Below are 20,944 nucleotides of genomic sequence, written 5' to 3'. Positions count from 1 at the left end.
TTATTAATGGCAGTCTCTTTCATCAAGTGATCAGGTAACATTTTCCTCCTCCCCTCCCACAAGCCCACCAGAACATCTCAAGGCTGCTCACAATAATGCTCTCTGGGTACAAGTTGTCACTGTAGGAACCATCATCAAAGTTCACTTCATAGAATGTCTGTGTGGTTGTGCCAATTACTTTGCACCGATAATAGAGGCCATTGCGGTTCTTTGTGATAACTGTCTGGCCCAATGACACCTCCCTTAGAAATTGGACCTAGAAAAGACAGAGAAAAGTCACGGTCTCAACAACCCAAACAGGCACTGATGAAGATTAAGAAAAAGTGAAAATTTTATACCAAGAAGCACTTACACCTTGGCTGCCTGTTTTATGCTTAAAGCAAGTGATAGACACAACGTAGGGCCAATCATCAGGTTCCATTAGGACCCCAGCCACGTGGGCACAGGTCACATGAAAAGAAGTTGAGCAGTGCTCGTACGAACACTGGATGCAAGCTCCAGATATCTTCTTCATCCGCTTTCGACAGTAAACACATTTCTGAAGTGAAACAGTCAGACAAAGAAATCTGGTTTTTATGCAGGAAGACAAGCTCATTAATTAGTCAACTAAAAACTGCTTACCTAAACACAGATCCTTTCAGATTCCAGGCATTTTCTCTGGCTGTCCCCAAGCCTGGAACGTTCTTCCTCCTTATCTCTCCCTTTTAGCTTCTCTGGTTTCCCTCAAGTCCCAACTGAAACTCTACACAAAGCCTTTCCTGATTCCCTCCTTAATTCTAGTGCCTGCCCTCTTCAGGGAAGGGAGGAGAGGAAGTAGGAAGGGAATAAGTACTTATTAAGCGTCTATTTTGTGCCATGAACTGTGCTAAGCATTTTACCATTTATTACCTCATCTGATCCTCACAACAACTTGGGAGGTAGGTGTTACTACGGTCCCTATTTTACAGTTGAAGCAACTGAGGCAGACAGAGGTTAAGTTGACTCTCCCAGGGTCACAGAGCTATTAAGTACCTGAGGCTGAATTTAACCTCAGGTCCTTCCTGCCTCCAGGGACACTCAGAGATCATGGCTGTTTAACCATATCATTTTCTAGTAAAACAAAATGATGTCCAGAGAGATGAAACCACATCCTCAAGGCCAAAGACGGGGTCAGTTGCAGAGCTGCCTCTAGGGCATCTTGAACAGGATGATCCACAGATGTCTCGAACTCAACATGTCCAAAACACTGCTCAGTCATTCCCTTCTTCTGATGAGGGCACTGCCACCCCCATGCCCCTAGGCTGCCCCCTCAGTGCCATCCTTGACTCCTGACTTGCATTGACTCCACACATCCGCTCGGCTGCCCAATCTTGTCCCTTCTACCTTCTCAAAGCCTCTTGAATTTGCCTCCCCCACCCACACAGCTGCAAGTCTGGTATAAGCTCCTTATTAGCCCAGCCCTGCTCTACTGCAATAACTTCTAATTGATCTCCCTGCCTCAAGTCTCTGAACACTGCAATCTATTCTTCACTCAGGAACCAAAGTAAGTTCCTAAAGTCCAAGTCTAACCATATCACCCATCATCTCCCTTTAGTTAACAAATGCCAGTGGCTCCCTCTTACCTCTGGGATCAAATATGAAACCCCCTGATTGGTTTTTGAAGCCTCTCCCTACCTTTCCAGGATTCTTACATTTTACTACCTTCATGGTCCAGTTATCTCAGCCGTGTCCAACTCTGGGACCCCATTTCAGGTTTTCTTTGTGCAGAGATACTGGAGTGGTTTATCATTTCCTCTCCAGCTCATTTTACAGATGATGAAACCAAGGCAAACAGGATTTGATGACTTGCCAAGGTTCACAAAGCTAGTAAGTGCCTGAGTCCAGATGTGAATTCAGGAAGAACAGGCTTCTGACTCCAGGCTGGGCACTCTATCCACGGCCCTGCCCATTACCATCCTCCACATAATGTAAGTGACGGTGACCTTGGTGCTCTTCACATACCATACTCCATCCTGATTCTGTCTTTTCCCTGGCTGTCCTTCATGCCTGGAACACTGTCTGCTTCTTGGTTTCAGTGGCTTCCTTCAAGACTCAGCTCAAATCACACCTTCTATAAGAAGCCTTTCCCAGTTCCCTCCTCCCCACTAATGCCTCCCTACTGAGAGCTTTCCCTTTGCACCATCCATATCTAGTGTGCACGATCTGTGCCTGTTGTCTCCACTTGTAGACTGCGTGCTCCTTGAAGGCAGGGACTGTGTTTTTGTCTCTCCTTGTAGCCTCAGGACTTAGTATGGCTTGACTGACTGAAAAGGCTTGGCTATATCCCTTCCAAGGAACTACCTCAGATCACACTGTTGTCTCAGTTCTGATCTTCCCTTTGGGAGCTTTTGTCAGGCTTCAAAGGAATTGTTCTGATTTTCTTTCCACAGAAAGCTGTTTTTGCATAACTGCCTTAAAAATAGCATCACAAAATAGAGCTCCCTTATGAAGGGCTTCATCCTTGGTGAACCACACAGCATCACCTACAAACTTGAAACCAAACACCTTGCTGCACGCATGTCCCTCACCCCAGTATACATGGCCAATGAGCACTACAGGGGTATCAGAGTATGTCACACACCCCACTCCACCGCTGCACACGGATGCTGTGGTAATCCTAGGAACTGGCTAGCTTCAGAACTAGCCAGATTCCTTTATGTTATCTAAACGTCACTCAAAGTATTTAATAAGTGGCTCCTTTATCACTCTGTAAACTGTGTTCAAATACTAGATAAGTACTACAGCTAAGGGCTCAGCAGGAACGTAGCCCCACACTGGAATCAATAGTGATGAGATCTCATTACTAAACTGTCAATAGAAAAATCTCTCACCAACAAGGACAGTGCTGATATACAACATGTTCAATATTCCTTCGTGAGGGAGTATTGACCTTCAAGTCCTGAGGACTCTGATTTTCCTTGCTGTGATAGCCACCAGCAACACAGAACGATGAAGGTACTGAAAAGAACTCAAGTCACAGCCAGACTCCTCCACAAAATGGACAACATGGAAAACAAGTATGACCAGTTCTGCACATTTCACTAAAACAAATCACTAATAAGTAGGCTGGTTATAGCCTGAAGAGACACACCCTTATAGTGTCCAGAAGAGGAAATCGAGAGTCTAAGAAAAGTTGGGAAGGGAAAAGAAGGAACTATACAAAGACACTTTGTAGGGATGAGACCCAAACCTAGCTATCTCATGAGAGAAAATCCTTAGAGCAAATGCATAGTGAAAAATCAGATTGGAGCACAGAGTGAAGAATGGGCTGTCTTCAGCATGATGAACACTACAATTCATTTACTACACTGAGGAATGACAGCTAATTATTCTAAATTTCCACGTCATAAATAATTTACACTCAGGTCCATAATACACCATTAATCAGGAGGCATGCAAAGACCATTTCTTATAACACTGCATGGCTGGATGGGTTAAGAGAGCCTTGCAGTGTAAGAAGACACATGGGCTCAATGCAGACGACATACTGATGGATCATTCAGATACTCTGGGGTTCTTCAAAGACACTGCTCCCTGAATCTCCTCTATTCATGCCCCCTGAATCAGACCCAGGCCTGAAGGCTCCTCAGAAAAGAATATCAGCACCCAATAGAACAACGTGAGGAAACGTAGCTTCAGAGCGGAGGATCACGCCTCTACAGTTCGGCTAACAGGCAGTGGTTTCAATATCTTGGGAGCAAGATATTTTTGCCCATCTATTCTTGTTTAGGATTAGGAATAATCTTAGACATCTAGTAATATCTTCAAATGGGACAACCAGGAGTAATGATTTGGCAGAAAATGTAGAGGCAGATTAATGTTAAGGAAAAACTTTGTAATGAAGCCATCTGAAAGTGAAAAGGGATGCCTTGGGTTCAGGTGGTAGCAACCTCCTTTCAGGAGAGGTTTTAGACCAAGGCCTGGATTACCAACTCTCAGGGATGTGGTGGAGGAGATTCTCATTCATTTATGGACTGAACTGGATAACTTCTGAGATCCCTTCCATCTCGAGAAGCTACGGTCCTATTACTTGCCTAGTGGTCCATAGGACCACTTTTGAGGGGCACAGGAGCTGAATTCAAGTGATTATCCATTAACAATGAGATATGTAGCTATGTGGTTAATAAAATGTGAAGAGAGGGCTACAGGTTTGGATGGAAAACTGAACCATGATGCCCAGAGCTGGACTTCAAGAGGAGCCATTTGGTGCTTACTGATGTAGGCCTATAGTGACTCCTAGTGGGCATCATGTCCTAAGTGTGCTCTTACAAAGTGTAACAAAACAACTATGCATGAAAAAAGACGTAAGCACACAGCAGTGTGAAAGAACAGGCAGGTTTACTTACTAGTGTGCAGGACAGGTGATCTAATTTAGTCAATAAACATTCCTAGTATCAGAGTATAGAATAACTTCCTTTCTATCAAGAAGGCCCAAAATCCTTCCAGACTTTACATGTAATATATTCTATATATAAAATACAGGGCGTCCCTAAAGTCTGGACACATAAGCAAAAATGCATACTTTGAAACATTTGGAATATTAACAGACCTTCACCCCCTTGACTTTTTCTGGGGTATGCTAAAGGAGAAGGTGTACTCAATGAAAATCACAGATGCAACACACTTGATTGAACACATAAAGACTGAATGTGCTAAAACTAACAGCAATGTGGAGTTGTTGCATCGAGTTCATGTGAATCTTGCAAAGGGCATCAGCCTTTGCATCACAAATGATGGAAATCATATTGAAGATGGTATTTGTTAATATCCCAACTAAATAAAATGTTGTTGAAAATTTCATTCATTTCATTTTTTGAAAATATGCATTTCTGCCTGTGTCCAGACTTTAGGAACACCCTGTATTATATATATATATATAACATAATATAACATATTCTAAGAAAAGATAAATAGAGCACTCTTCTTGTGTGCTTCTCATACTTAACAGTTCTTCCGAGAAATCCATCATGTCTCAAATAAAGAGATCACACACATCATCTACAAACATTCACCCCACAGCAGAAGCTACGACCAGCTATGAACTGCCCGATCAATTCAGACTCCTGACTCATACAGTAAGTATTCATTAGCCTATTGTTGTTCCTCAACTTGGCTAAGGTGGGTTAGATTTGAACCGCTTTTGTGTACAAGTGGTTAAGCCATCAGATGTGGGCTCTCTTAAACAACTATGGAAGCTGGTAATCTAACAGGTAGTTTGAGAAGGTGCTTTGGATCAGGTCTAAGCTGATAAGGGCTCACATTTTTCTTTCCTACATGGGATCCTGGTATATGTAAATGGAAATCACATCCCTGTGAAGTCATCTTTCTTAGCCACAGACTATCATAATCAGACCAAGAAAGTTGGGCCTGGAATGAGGATGGGAGGAGATACTAGATAGGTACAATGGTGCTAGGCTGCTAGTGGGCAGACCTGCAGGAGTTAAGTGTTTTCCTTGTGAGGCCCCATTAAGCAGTACAAGTGAGCCTTGTGTAAAAGGATTTTTAATTCATCGTTACAAGTGCTGGTAATGAAGAGGATGCATGCTGGAAATGTCAGATGATCCATAAAGAGCCTGTGTGAGAGGATTTATCACTCGCGCGTTGCATTGCTCCATCACTCCACCTGAATAATGAATGCTTTTTACATCCACATTTGTGTACAAAACCCATTTGCACAACAGAGGAATAACTCTGGAAACCAACACAGCCTCTTCGTAATCACCCATCCAATGCCTGGCTGGGCTTGGATCTGGTGGCTGCATGCTTAATGAATCTCTCCCCTTCCCAAATACTGCCTTGCCCACATGAGTCCCTCCAATGCAGACCAACAGCTGACCTGGGCCCAACCATCAGTTTGATGTTCCAGTGCATCATGCACCCCTAAAGGCATAGCACATTCTTCCTCTGTACCCCGCTCATGGAGTAGTCCCCTCTTTGGTGGCAGCTCTCTCACTGTACAGAGGACCATGAGAGCATCCTTAGAAGCCTGATCACCATGCAGGAGATACTGCCCCCGAGTGGACATGTGAGAGTCTGAATACTAAATCCTCAGCCCCAAAAGATACAGTCATATTTACCTCTGGGTTAAAATTCATATGAAAGATGAGGCAGCTGGACTATCTCTAGAGAAAGTGGCCAGAAAAAATGGCCAAAAGAATAAACTGAGTCAGTAATGCGAGCCCCTATAGTAAACCCAGCTCTGTATGAATTCCTTTTGAATTCCCTTTAGTCAGTCCCTAAAAGAAGGCTGCTTACAAAGGTTAAGGGCCCCAAGGAACCTATCCATACATATTAAGTGTGATTCATATCTACTTTTAAACAAACTTATCAGAATCCCTATATATAAATGCAAATGGTATGCATCCTACAACATATGAGAACATTTATCTTTCTTAATGGCTTATCAGACATTATTTAACTCTCTCCTCTAGCCAAACCATCCTATCTCTTATTCGTCACATGACCTTCTGTCTTTCTTTTCCTTGTCTCTGCACAGGCTAGCATGCATTTCCTCTTTACTTCCAACTCTTAGGATCCCTAGCTTCTTTCAAAGTTGGACCTTTCCTGAATCCTCCAACTCTTAAGTGCCTTCCCTAGAAAGTTACCTTATATTGACAAATACATTTTTATATATACTTATATGTGTATGTGTTGCTTCCCCTGCTAGAATGTAAACTCCTTGAGGGGAAGAACCAATATTTTTGTCTTTGTATCACTGGTGTCTAGCATAATGCCTGGCATATGGTAGAACTGTTGAGTTTTGACCTCAGATAAGAACTGAGAAAATGCACCAGCCTTTCCACTTTGCAGAGGTGAGGCTGAGGTGTTGGTTTGGTTCATTGAATTGGTTTTGTTCCCCCCATCACTTCTTTTAAAATCCTTGTTACAAGATATGGCTTGCTGGGTAGGGGAAACGGAAAGGTATATATCTGAAAGTAAAGGTGACATAAATACAAAAGATATCAATAAAAACAAAATTGTAATTTTAAAATGTTGGATTGATTGCAATGCTTCTCTGATTGCCGAAAATGTTATAAGAGGCTCTTTGGATATTGCCTCCAGAGCCTATGGCATGTTCTTTTTTTGTAGCCTCATTGGTGGCAAATATTTTGGGAAAAGTTTTTTTTTTTTTAAATTCTGACCATATATGGTGGATAAGTGAGTGGTTAAATTAGCCAAGACAGCAATTTTAGATAAGAGATCCTTAAACTACTTTAAGCAATGGCTACACCACTAGGAAAATGGTATGGTTTCTAAAAAGGACAACTCTGAAGGACAATGCTCATTTGGAAGTATAAGTTCTAGTGTGTCAATTAAAAAAAAAAACCAGGCTAAATCATACATGTGGAAAACCTTTTGTTAGCTTCCTCATTTCACCTAACTGCAAAGATAATAACTCACACACACACAGCACTGTATAGCTTATAACATACATTCCTCACAATAGGCATGAAGTAGGTGGTACAAGCATTTTTATAACCATCTTGCAGATGAAGAAATGGAGTCTCAGAGTTATGAAGTGCTCTGCTCCAGTCATAATGCTACCAAGTGCCTGGTTCTAGCCCAGCAACACTTTCCTTAAGGGGGGGGGGGGCGCTCAGTGGATGAATGATCACACATCTCCGGGTGTTATGAAATTCCTTTAGTGGACCATAGTCTTTTCTTGTTCCACCTTTCCTGACCTTTTCTTTGTCCTCACAGTGTTCCCCAGGCCTTCCACCTCTCTGTTCTTTCCCAGGATATTGCTTTCTTCTGGCTACCTTCTCCATTCTCTCTCTCAAGTTTCTGGCCAACCAGTTCACCTCTACACTCGCCTCTACTCAAACCTCAGCCTTTGATTATTGCCACTATCTGCTTTCCATGCTTCTATTCATGTGTTGATGAAAGTAGCTGGAGAAAATTCACAGACCATGTTGTGTACATTACAGATTTGTATCGTACAGGCAAGCCTCTTACCGTGCCCCTTCACCATCCCACTGAACAAAGTGGCTGCTTCCAAACCATCATCAGTTGTCAAGCCTCCTATGGCATCCCCTCCTCCACCATATCAACCTCATACTTCACTGAAAAAATGGAGGTTATCTCCTCTTTTACCTCTGTAATACATGGCAAAACCCTCTGCATACGCCTATCTAGCAGACTGCCCCCTCACTCTAATCTTCAGTATTGCCTTATCTATAAAGACAGCTACATGGCACAGTGGAGGGAGTGCTGAGCCTGGAGTGAGTTCAAATCCTGTCTCAGATACTGACTAGCTGTGTGACCCTGAAGTCACTTCCTCAAATGTACAACGGGCCTAATGGCAGCACCAACTTCCCAGGGCTGTTGTGAGAACCAAATGAGATAATATTTGTAAAGCACTCAGCACGGTGCCTGGCACTCACCATGTGCTTAATAAAATGCTTGTTTCCTTCTTTCCCTTCCTTCTAAAGGTTTCTTCCCCATGTCTTCCCTATCCTTATGTGATCTAGCCTTCCCTGATCACTATCCTCTGTTTTCCTCTAAACCCCTTGAGAGAGCCATCTATACTTGTCTCTACTTCCTCTCTTTTCTCTTGATGCTAAATTTTTTGCAACTGGCTCCTGACACCATGATTCAACTGAAATTGTTCTCTCTGAAGTTACCGGTGACCTCGTCATTGACAAGCCTAATGACCCGTTCTCAGTCCCCATCCTTTTTGATCTCTCTGGAGCCTTTGGAACTGTCCATCAGAACTCTCTCCTCTCTAGGCTTCCACAACCCTGCTTCCTTCTTTCTGATCCTCCTCCTGCCTGACTCTTCCTTTTTAGCCTCCTTTGCTGGATCTTCATTAAGTTCCTACTCACTAACCAACTGTGGGTGTACCTCACAGATCTGTCCTGGGTCTTCTTTTCTCTTCCCTCCATACTATCTTGTTTGGTATTCTCATGAGGTCACAAATGTCCTACTCTCACTTCCATGCAAATATACACACATACATATGTCCCCCTAATTTCTCTTCTGATCACTAGTCAGATTTTAGACATCTCAAACCCTACACCTCATAGGCACCTCAAACTCAACAGGTCTAGCACAAATCATGACCTTTCCCTCTAAACCATCTTTTCAACCTTCTTATCATCGCTAATGACACCATCGTCCTCCTGGATTCCAAATCTCAGCACCGCTTCTGAGTCCTGACGCTTGTCCCACATATCCGACATCTCTTGTCTATGTCCCACTCTCTCCGTTCACAAAGCCACCATGCTTTGCTCAGACCCTCATCACATGACTCTTGCCTAGGTTACTGCAGTAGCATTTTGGTTGGTCTCCTTGCCTGAAGTCTTTCCCCACTCCAATCCAAAATGACCTTACAAAAGCACAGGTCTGACCATGTCACCGGCCCGCTCAATAAAGGGTCAGGGGCTCCCAATTACCTTCAGGATAAAATAAGAAATCCTGTTTGATTTTTTCTTTTTAAATACATTTTTGTAATTTTTTTTTGGTTATCATCAGAATTTCTCCCAGTATCCATCCCCCTTCCAGAGCCATCCTATATGAGAAATTATATTCTTTAAAGAAAAAAGAGAGGAAGAAAAGAATTCAACAAATCTAATCAATACATCAAAAAAGCCTGAAAATATATACAATACCTACCACACCCATGGATCTCCCTCTGCAAAGTACTGAAGGACTGCCTTCTCATTTATCTTCTTTAGGACCACTCATTCATTGAAATTTTGCCTCTATGACTTTTAAAGCTAACATCACTACCTCCCTCCTCCCTACCCTTCCAGTCTTTTTACACTTCACTTCCCTCCACGTATTCTGCAGTCCAGTTACTGGATTGGCCTCCTGGCTGCTCCTCACACACAAGAAGCCACCTCCTGATGTCATATATTTACACTGACTGTTGCCCACACCTCAAACATTCTTCCTCAAGAAGGGGCGGAGCCAAGATGGCAGCTGGAAAGCAGGGACTTTGCCTAGGGCTCTCCCCCAGGACCCTCCAAACACTGATAAAAAATGGCTCTGAACAAATTCTAGAACTGCAGAACCCACGAAATAGCAGAGGGAAGCAGGGTTCCAGCCTAGGACAGCCTGGATGGTCACTAGGTATGGTCTATCTTGCATGGAGCTGGGAGCGAAGTGAAGCAGAGCCCAGCATGGGGTGCGCCCAGACCAACCAGACTGGAAGCCAGGCAGAACAGGTACTAGCGCCGTGAATCAGTGAGCTGTGGCAGTTACCAGACTTCTCAACCCACAAACACCAAAGACAACAGAGAAGGTTAGTGGAAAAAGCTGTGGGGACAGAGTGAAAGGAGTTTGCAGTCTTCTGTGGGGTAGTGCAGCTACAGAACTACAGCTGCAATTGCTTCCAGCCCCAGGGCCACCTGGTGGGAGGAATTAAGTGGCGGATCAGAGCAGGAGTGCAGAGACTGCTTAAGATCTGAGTCCGGTGGGGTTGGTGGTTCTTGGGGGAGGAGGAGGACTAGTGTGGCAGAGCTTGCTGTATAGAAATAGCTCTGAAAACAACAGCACATCCCCTCAAGCTTGGAACAAAGTACTCTCTGCTCTACAAGGAGTCATACCCTGATGAAAAACTCAAGGGTCAAGTAGTTGGCTGGGAACATGGCCAGGTAGCGAAAACGGACTCAGATTCAGACTCAGACTTTGGAATCTTTCTTTGGTGACAAAGAAGACCAAAACATACAGCCAGAAGAAGTCAACAAAGTCAAAGAGCCTACATCAAAAGTCTCCAAGAAAAACATGAACTGGTCTCAGGGCATGGAAGAGCTGGAAAAGGATTTGGAAAAGCAAGTTAGAAAAGCAGAGGAAAAATTGGGAAGAGAAATGAGAATGATGAGAGAAAACCATGAAGAACAAGTCAATGACTTGCTAAAGGAGAAACAAAAAAAATAGTGAAGAAAACAACACCTTAAAAAACAGACTAACTCAAATGGCAAAAGAGCTCCAAAAAGCCAATGAGGAGAAGAATACCTTGAAAGGCAGAATTACCCAAATGGAAAAGGAGGTCCAAAAGACCACTGAAGAAAATACTACCTTAAAAATTAGATTGGAGCAAGTACAAGCTAGTGACTTGATGAGAAATCAAGATAATATAAAACATAACCAAAGAAATGAAAAAGTGGAAGACAATGTGAAATATCTCATTGGAAAAACCACTGACCTGGCAAATAGATCCAGGAGAGATAATTTAAAAATTATTGGACTACCTGAAAGCCATGATCAAAAAAAAAAAAAAAAAGCCTAGATATCACCTTTCAAGAAATTATCAAGAAAAACTGCCCTGATATTCTAGAGCCAGAGGGTAAAATAGAAATTGAAAGAATCCAATGATCGCCTCCTGAAAAAGATCCCAAAACGAAAACTCCTAGAAATATTGTTGCCAAATTCCAGAGCTCTAAGATCAAGGAGAAAATACTGCAAGTAGCCAGAAAGAAAAAATTTGAGTATTGTGGAAACACAATCAGAATAACACAAGATCTAGCAGCTTCTACATTAAGGGATCAAAGGGATTGGAATATGATATTCCGGAGGTCAAGGGAGCTAGGATTAAAACCAAGAATCACCTACCCAGCAAAACTGAGTATCATGCTCCAAGGCAAAATATGGATTTTCAATAAAATAGAGGACTTTCAAACTTTCTCAGTGAAAAGACCAGAGCTGAATAGAAAATCTGACTTTCAAACACAAGAATCAAGAGAAGCATGAAAAGGTAAACAAGAAAGAGAAATCACAAGGGACTTACTAAAGTTGAACTGTTTTGTTTTGTTTACATTCCTACATGGAAAGATGATGTATATAATTCATGAGACCTCAGTATTAGGGTAGATGAAGGGAATATGAAAATATATATATATATATATATGTATATAGAGAGAGAGAGAGAGAGCGAGCACAGGGTGAGTTGAATATGAAGGGATGATATCTAAAAAATAAAATATCTAAAAAATAAATATCAAATTAAGGGATGAGAGAGGAATATATTGAGAGAGGGAGAAAGGGAGAGATAGAATGGGGTAAATTATCTCGCATAAAAGTGACAAGAGAAATCAGTTCTGTTGGAAGGGTAGAGGGGGCAGGTATGGGGGAATGAGTGAATCTTGCTCTCATCGGATTTGACCTGAGGAGGGAATAACATACACACTCAACTGGGTATCTTACCCCACAGGAAAGAAGGAGGAAGGAGACAAAAAAGGGGGGATGATAGAAGGGAGGGCAGATAGGGGGAGGAGGTAATCAAAAGCAAACACTTTTGAAAAGGGACAAGGTCAAGGGAGAAAACTGGATAAAGGGGGATAGGATAGGAAGGAGCAAAATATAGTTAGTCTTTCACAACATGAGTATTGTGTAAGGGTTTTGCATAATGACACACATGTGGCCTATGTTGAATTACTTGCCTTCTTAGGGAGGGTGGGTGGGGAGGGAAGAGGGGAAACAATTTGGAACTCAAAGTTTTAAAAGAAGACGTTCAAAAAAAAAAAGTTTTTGCATGCAACTAGGAAATAAGATATACAGGCAATGGGGCATAAGCATCAATCTTGCCCTATAAGAAAGTAAGGGAAAACAGGATTGGGGAGGTGGTGTGACAGAAGGGAGGGCTGACTAGGGAATGGGACAATCAGAATATATGCCATCTCGGAGGGGGGGGGTAGAAATGGGGAGAAAATTTGTAATTCAAACTCTTGTGAAAATTAATGCTGAAAACTAGAAATATTAAATAAATAAATGATGATTTTTTAAAAATAAATAAAATTTTAAAAAATGGATACCACAGAACCTCCTTTTATTATGGGAGGCCTCACAGCCTAATAAAAATGGCATATTGATTATAAAAAAAAATTCTTCCTCCTCCTGGTCTCAACCAAAGTCCCATCTTCTATAAGAAGTCTCTGCTGCTAGTCCCCCTTAAATCTTAGAACCTTCCACCTAAGACTTCCTCCAAACTATTCTGTCTCTAGCTTATTTGTACACAGCCCTTTGCATGTTCTCCCTCATTAGACTGTGTGAATTCTTCAAGAACGGGGTCTATCTTTTGTCTTTCTTTATATCTTCAAGGCTGGCACAAAGTAGGTACTTAATAATACTTAATAATAAAGGGTCTGTGACTTGTCGAGAACAGGGAAGGTATTTTCTTTGCATTCCCAACACTTAGTGCAGTGTATGGCACATAGAAACGCTCAATAAATACTTGTTGACTATTTCCTTTGGGCAAAGAAAGCATATAGTAATTCCACAAAAACTTCGCAATATAGAACATAGTCTGACATGGCTTAAACACCTACCAATTTCCATCGTTGCTCTGGTATTGCACTGATATCCACAGGGTGACGCTCTATTACATTAAGAAATCGTACTTCTGGGACAGCAATAGCACAGATGACATGGATCCACCTAGGCAATTCACAGGAGATCTTGATTACAAACTTTATTTTTTGGTGAGCTCTCACTTTTTTGTTATTAAAATTATTAATATATTGTATTCTACTGCATTCTATCATTCCTTGTTCAGACATTCCCTAATGACTACACATGTATTTTGTTTCTAGTTTTAACACAAATAATCCACTGCTACTAACACTTTAGTATGGATAGATTTTTTTTTATTGTGATTAATAATCTCCTTAGAATATAGTACTGGTAGTTGAATCTCAGGGCTAAAACCTATGAGCAAATGGGCATTTTTTCTTGTTCATTTCCAATTTTTTTCCCAAGACCATTGAAGAAATTCACAACTTCAGTAGCAGTGAATCAGTATTACTATATATAGCCCCTCCAGTTAGCACCATTGCTAGCTTAATCTGTGTGAAGTAATATTTCACAAGTGTTTTAATGTGTGATTCTCTGATTACTAGTGATTTTAAACATTTTTCTCAGGTGGTTGGTGACTGAATAGTCACACTGTACTGACTGCTCATTGTGCACAGAGGCATGCACTAGCTGAAGTAGTGCTGTGCTGATCTATAATTATCCCCATTTTACAGAGAAGAAAATTTGAAGTTCAGGAAAGCTTACATAGATACTAAGGTAAACTGCGACTTAGATCTCCTGACTCTACGTTCAGTACTAGTCTCACCAAACTACAAGGTTCCTGATGTTAAGGAGTTTGTAAGATAAGATTATGAGATGGGATATTCAGACTTCACTTAAGTCTGATGTCACTGTCCCTCCAACCATAATCTTTGTCCAATACTTGGGTCTTACTCAGTATCTGAAGGGTCAGTGATACCACCAATAGGATAAAAAAAGGAGTCAGTATCATCTCTAGTACAGAGATCAATCACTTCCTCTGCCTTGCTGCTCCCAGTCAGAACCACCTATGTAGAGCAAGAGTCATGATATGCTAATGTGTAAGCTCTAGGGCCAAACAGTCAAAAAAAAATAAAACCCCTTCCTACCTTTTATCGGTTGTCATCTGAAGAGCTCCTCCCCTGAGGTTACACAAACAGCATTCCTACAGAGGAAAACCATTGTACAGATTAATGGTAAAAGCTACCAGACCCTTCCTACTCAACTTTCCTTCCACATAGGTGCTCTTACTCACTGTCCCAGTACAGAGCAGATCCTTAAATTAACTCTTCAGGAGTAACAAAAACACCTGGCATTTCTATAATGCTTTAAAGATTCCAAACCCCCAACTATCTTGTGACCTAAGTAGTACAAGTGCTGTTATCCCCATTTAACATGGGAGGAAACTGAACCCCAGAAGGGCTGAGTGAATCGCTTGGGGTTAGTATGGCGAGATAAATGTCAGAACCTGGGGTCTGAACCAGATCTTAGCATCACAGGGAGCATTTTATTCTAGTCCCAGCTGTGTTTCAGCAGGTATATGCTCAACAATAAATCAGGCAAGCAGTAATCCAATCTCTGCCTGAAAACTAGGGATGGGACAATCCAGTGATTCCAAATCTGGTACTCTTTCAACTATGTCAGGCTGTCTCTTCTATATCTACTCTGATAGGCTGTCTGATTCAATTCTTTCAGTTTACAGAAAACAGGCCTGGAGAAGAGAGGAATCATGCCTAATATTACAGAGTTGCAAGGAAATCGTGACAGAGACCCAAGCTCTATCCCAGTTCTAACTCTCAGCCCCAAAGGCCTGACGACCAGGGGCTTTTAAATGCCTATGAGCAAAGTCTGAAGAACAAAGAGCCCTGGCAGTAAAGGGTATGTTACCGCCGTCCAGGCATTGGCTGTGCACCGGGAACAGGTCCAACCTTCATTTACCAGATCAGGACGGATTCCGTAGCAACCTGAAAGAAGGCAGAGATCCAGAGCTCAGATGCTATGTCATTGGGAGCTGATGGGCACAGCTGTTGGTGGGATTTAAATTTAGACCTTCCAGAATTCACTACATTTAAGATAATTGTTCTCTTTTACCATCCTCTTCACCTTAATTCAGGCCACAGCACACAGTGTGAAACAAAAGGCTTTGGGGCAAAAGAAGCTAGTAATGGTTCATTTAAAATGCTAATGTTATGCAGAAAGAAAACTAAAATCCCCTTTACATGTGGTTAATTCTGGCTAAGTCCAAGCTATCAACCTAAAATATTAAAGCCAGGATCGTTAAGATATTCTATGTGCTTAGTTGTATAAACATTTTCTTGTTATAAAAAATTCACCATCCAAAGCAATTGAAGACTGGTCAACTTTGTGACTTATATTCTAATTGGGTAATAATAAAAGTGAAAATATCAACACAGTCAGGTTCCTGACCACCCGAGTACCACAAATGAGAGCTATTTCAGACAGACACTGAAGAGCAATCAACATGGCTACACAAGTGTACTCCACCAAAAGCATCTTCTGGTCACTGACGGGCTACGCAGGCAAATCCAAATCAAGCCCTGGAAGGGGGTAGGTGGACGGAAGCCCAGGGCCGACTGGCTCAGGGTTTGGAAAGCCAATCAAGAAAGGCATGTGAAATAGAAACTAGCCTGCATAAATCTTTCAGTTGGGAACATCAGAGTTGCATGTGACTACATGAGATTGCAGTGTTTATCTCCTGCCTCTGAAATTCCAAGGGGAAGGTTCTGCATTAAGTGATTGTCCTAAGAATGCAGCTCCTATGGTAGGTTTCAAGTAACAGGAAGACAGCACGGACTTTGAGCAGACATGGCCGGGACACTGTACTATCAGCTTCACTCTCCAACAGACACAGATTGGCAGTCCAAGTGGAAAAGCTACTTGGCTACTCAGAAAAAAAGGACACTTTTATAGAGTACAACCTAGAAGAGAAAGCCAGATGACACTGGCTCAGAAGAGAGAAAGCTGAGCTGGAGAAAAGCTTTAACTTCACCCTTATGTGCTGACTGCTGGTTAATTCCTCCCCAAAACACAGCTCGGCCTGGTAAGAAAGCTCCCTTGTGCACGGCTAGAGAAGATACAGAGCCAGATTAGAATCTAAATCCTTATCTAAGCATGAGGCAAAGCAGCTAGGGATTACAGCCTATGGGTGGATAAGGGAGGCTGAAGCTCTAGGTTATCACCTTAGTTCTATAAGCACGCTTAAACAGAGCTGGCAGGAGCCTGGTACCCAAGGAGCAACAAGGGAACTGAACTTAAATCTTTACCAAAGATATTTGTGCTAAACTGTGAGGTGCCCTCTTATCTATAAGGCTGAAACCATGAAAAATAATTTTATTTGATAATAAGTAGATGTGACCTTCTTTACCAAGGTCAAATAGTAGATCGATATTCTATCCTGCTACTTGGTTCAACTGCAAAGCTCAACTGGGTAGTGCCGCTAGTCTCCCATATTGTTGGCGTGAAACTCAAGACACTATTATCTGCTGTTAGAAATTCTCTCTCCAGCTACTTTCTAAGCAAAAAAGGTAGGATGCAGTAGGCCTAAGGTCTCTATCAAAGGGCTCAAACAATGGTGGGCTGATTTCTCTTTTGTCTAATTCTCCCTACTATTTTCTCCCCCAAAATTCAGCAAGAAGTCCTGGGGGCTACTGGTCACCTAATCAATTTACAGAACAGAAGATTCTCTCCAAAACTGACTGGAAACTTTTATGAAATAAGCACTAAGCTGGCATATGAAAATTAACTTCGGGGCCAGTGAATGAGGGGAAAGGATAATACTAACTTTCCAAAAAGGACATGGATCTAAGTTATAGCTCTTTGCTCCACCTTCAATGGGGAATATAAAATTAAATGTCTTCCTTTTCCTTTCCTCAGCCAGAGGGCTGAGGGGATTGACCCATTCCCTTGTTCCAGCTCTTGCTTATGGTTCCATTAATATCTCCCCCTTCCTTCTAACTTTTCCAGCCAATGCCTCCTACTTCCTTTCCCGTCTTGGTTGGATTTCAACACTTCTCCTCCTCCCCCCATCCCTATTCCTTTAGGAGAAAGCCTAATGCACCTGTTCCACTCCAGCTCTAGGGCTCACTCTTCTCTTCTCATGACTGTGGGCCCCTCCAGCTCTCTGATGTGCTCTCTGCTCACATCACCTCAATGTGCATGTAGTCCTGCTGGTAAGACGGAGAACCATCGGCCCCTTCCTGTTTACCCTGCCACCAAGGCTGCCTTCCGTTTCCCCTTCTTTCCAAACTTGCTATCTAGTAAGTGCTATCTCCTAGAATATGAATTCCTTGAGCATAGAGACTACCTCCCTTTTCTACTGTATGTTCATGGCTCAGCTTAACATGTTTCTTCATCCGTCCATCCATTCATACCTTCCTACGAGCTTGATCTTTGGGTTGTTGCTACCTTTTTGCACAGAAGCAAGAAACAAGTAAAACTAGCTTCACGATCATTACTAGTACCTGACTGATCTCTGCTTGCGTGTGGAAGGGGACAAGATGCCCCTAGCTAGTAAGAGTCTCTTTCTACTGCACCACAGTGCCACAACTGAATCCGATCCACTAACCCAAAACTTTCACTAGGACTTCCTGAATCAAACTCTTGCCAGTCAAAAGCTATCCACATATTCAGAAATACCAGAGAGGCAAAGTGGCCCTGAAGGCGGGGGAGTAACAAGGAGTCGTGCACAGAGGAACAAGGAAGGACATAAACCCCAGACAATCAGCACACAGAGTTCTGACTGTAGGATGATCAGATGCAGACCAAGGACATGCTTGTCCCCTACCCCTGAACCCAAGGGTTTTTCCAGTTGGCTTGAAAAATAAAATCAGTAAGTTGCAAAATTTGAGGAGAGATGGTAAGAACTTTTGTATCCTCCTAAGGCTTTTTTGTTGTTCAGTCTTTTTTTGTTGTGTCCAACTCTTTGTGACCCCATTTGGGGTTTTCTTGGCAAAGATACTGGAGTCATTTGCCACTTCCTTCTCTAGCTCATTTTATAGATGAAGAAACCGAGACAAACAGGGTTAAGTGACTTGCCCAGGGTCACACAGCTAGTGTCTGAGGTCACATCTGAATTCAGTTTTCCTGACTGGCACTCTGATCTACTGTGCCACCTAGCACAGAATACCCTAGAATACCCTACGGTATTCTTCATCAATTTAACTATTCTGTTCATGAAGGCAGTTCTGTAATAGCAAAGTCAGTAGGAAAGTACCCAGTGAAATAAAGGGCCTCCTTCTAATAAGATACTGTCATAACAGCAGCCCAAACTATAACTGAAAATATACCTGACTGATCTGCAGGAGTTTAGCAGTTACTAAATTCTGCCACTGGGTTTCCAGAAGGGGCCACTCTAAGATCAAATAGAAAAAGAAAGACACTACATCTACAATGTTTGTCTTTTCTTTCTGTGCTGATGTGATCTTCATGGACCTTTACCTGATGTTATACAGAAGGCCAACCCCTTTTTTTAAAACATCTTCTGTGCTTTTTGCCTAATTATGTGACGTATCCTCTCAGTTTTTTTACATGATGCATAGCATCCAAAAGTTGCCAAACCATAGAAAAACCCAGCAGCTTCAGGAAATTCAAAAGGGAAATCAACTTGAGTTTTCTCAAGCTTTTTGAAGAAGTCACTGAACAAGCAACATGGTCCTATTGTGCAGTAATGTGAAATAATGTGTATTTTATGGTAAAGTGAAAACCTCTACCTTGTGGGTATAGATCAGATCTGCACAACCTGCAGTAAAAAGCAAGTAAAAACATGAACCAACCAAAGATATTTCTCGAGGACTGTCATTACTTCTCAGACAGTAGATCTCAGATCTTCTTTGTCAGAAGATGTTGTTTCAAGGATGCCTGAATTTTTGAAGAGGACCACAACCACCCGCACTGCCTTTTACCTGTGCTTTTTCCATCAGCCCACACTTTCCTCAGTCCCCACGTGAAGCGCGTTAACTTACTGGCATGAACTTGCAAGTAGCATTTGGCACAGGCAATGAGGAGGCTGGTTCCATCGTCACCAATATAAGAATTTGCAGGGAGAGGCTCGGTATTCTCACCGCTTGAAGTAAAACACATTTCTGGGATCAAGGGCTTGGTCTTCTGTCCACACTTGGAAAGCTGAAGTAGTGAGGAGGTCTCCCCCACAGGGGCCTGGGAAGTCTCTTTATCTGTCTGTAAGGACTTTGAAAGTAACAAAGCAGTGTTAGGTAAAATCTTTGCTCTAATAGGTGGGTAGAGGACTCTTGTTACAAAGCATTCACTGTGTAACTGCCAGCTCTACGTCAGGGGAATAAAAGAAAAGAATTCACAGTTCTGTGATGTTGGCCACAGAGAATGACATCACTGAAAAATGGCCATGTGGCCTCCCATTAAAGAACATCTATGATTGGGGCATGCTTATTGGCCGTACTGCTGGAAATCTTGCAGCACATGAATGCCTGGACGTTCCCTCTAGGTCACCAAGATCAACAATGGGCTTAGGAACTATGTCACCTTGAAGAGCTTCTAGGTAATACTTAGCTTTCTATGGCCGAGAAGAGACTATGTGTGTTTGATAAAAAAAAAAAAAAAGCCTGAATTTATCCAAGGCCACAAAGCGCTTGGGATCGGAGTTTCCCTTCCCCAAAGAGTTGAGGAGCAAGAGCTAGCTTCTCACTGAAAACGAAATATCCTATTCAAGAGGGCTGACAACAAGTGAGGCCCTTAAACAAATGGCTCAGTAATAGCAAATGTTTCCTGGTATTCATGTTTTTCAGTACTGCTTTGATGTCTTATAGCATAGTAGTGATACTAGATTTTCAAGAGCTATGCTAAAAAGGACAATGACAAATGCTACAGGGGGAGGTGGAAAAACTAGGACATTAAAGCATTGTTGGTGGAATTGTATCATGCACTGTTAACTAGTCCAACCATTCTGGAGAACGATTTGGAACTACACCCAAGGGCTATAAAACTGTGCATACCCTTTGACCCCAAAATACCATTACTAAGCCTGTAACCCAAAGCGATCAAAGAAAAAGGAAAAGGACCTATACAGCATTTACAAAAACATTTATAGCAGCTCTTTTTATGGTGGCAAAGAACTGGAAATCAATTGGGGAATGGCTGAGTTGTGGCATATGATTGTGATGGAATATTATTGTGATATAAGAAATGATGAGCAGGATGCTTTCAGAAAAACCTGAGAAGACTTATATGAACTGATGCAACGTAAAATGAGCAGAGTTGGAACACAGTACACAGTAAAAGCAATACTGTAAAAATGATTGACTGTGAAAGACTTAGTTACTCTGATCAAGACAATGACCTGTGATGAAAAACACCATCCACCTCCAGAGAGAGCTGGTAAACTCTGGATGCAGACTGAAGCACACTTTTAAACACTTTATTTTTCTTTTGCCTGCACTTTATTTTGTAGCATGGCCAATATGAAAGTATGTTTTGAATGACTTCACATGTATCAAACTGCCTGACTTCCCAAGAAGGGGGAGAGGCTGGAGGGAGGGAGAAAATCTAGAACTCAAAAGTTTTTTGTCATAGTCATTTCCAGATGTTACTTTCCATCTGCCCCGCCCCCAACATAAAAAAACAGCTAAACAAAAACAAGCGGAACAGCGAGGGAGCCTTTAAA

At 42.1% G+C, this 20,944-nt stretch overlaps 1 protein-coding gene across 2 annotated transcripts in view; it reads right to left on the bottom strand.

Annotated features, from left to right (window-relative positions):
• Positions 1-20,944, bottom strand: part of KDM4B (lysine demethylase 4B) — a 277,035-nt gene that overhangs the window by 17,797 nt on the left and 238,294 nt on the right. For both annotated transcript variants that reach the window (XM_036755284.1, XM_036755292.1), the window contains 6 exons: positions 19,272-19,494; positions 15,178-15,254; positions 14,400-14,455; positions 13,287-13,395; positions 353-538; positions 92-256 (listed from right to left, as the gene is read on the bottom strand). In XM_036755284.1, coding sequence (XP_036611179.1) covers positions 92-256; positions 353-538; positions 13,287-13,395; positions 14,400-14,455; positions 15,178-15,254; positions 19,272-19,494 — 816 coding nt within the window. The remainder of the gene's footprint in view (positions 1-91; positions 257-352; positions 539-13,286; positions 13,396-14,399; positions 14,456-15,177; positions 15,255-19,271; positions 19,495-20,944) is intronic.

This window comes from Trichosurus vulpecula, chromosome 1, assembly GCF_011100635.1.
Source record: "Trichosurus vulpecula isolate mTriVul1 chromosome 1, mTriVul1.pri, whole genome shotgun sequence".
NCBI classification, from domain to species: Eukaryota; Metazoa; Chordata; class Mammalia; order Diprotodontia; family Phalangeridae; genus Trichosurus; species Trichosurus vulpecula.
This window is presented reverse-complemented; position numbering and strand designations above follow the sequence as displayed.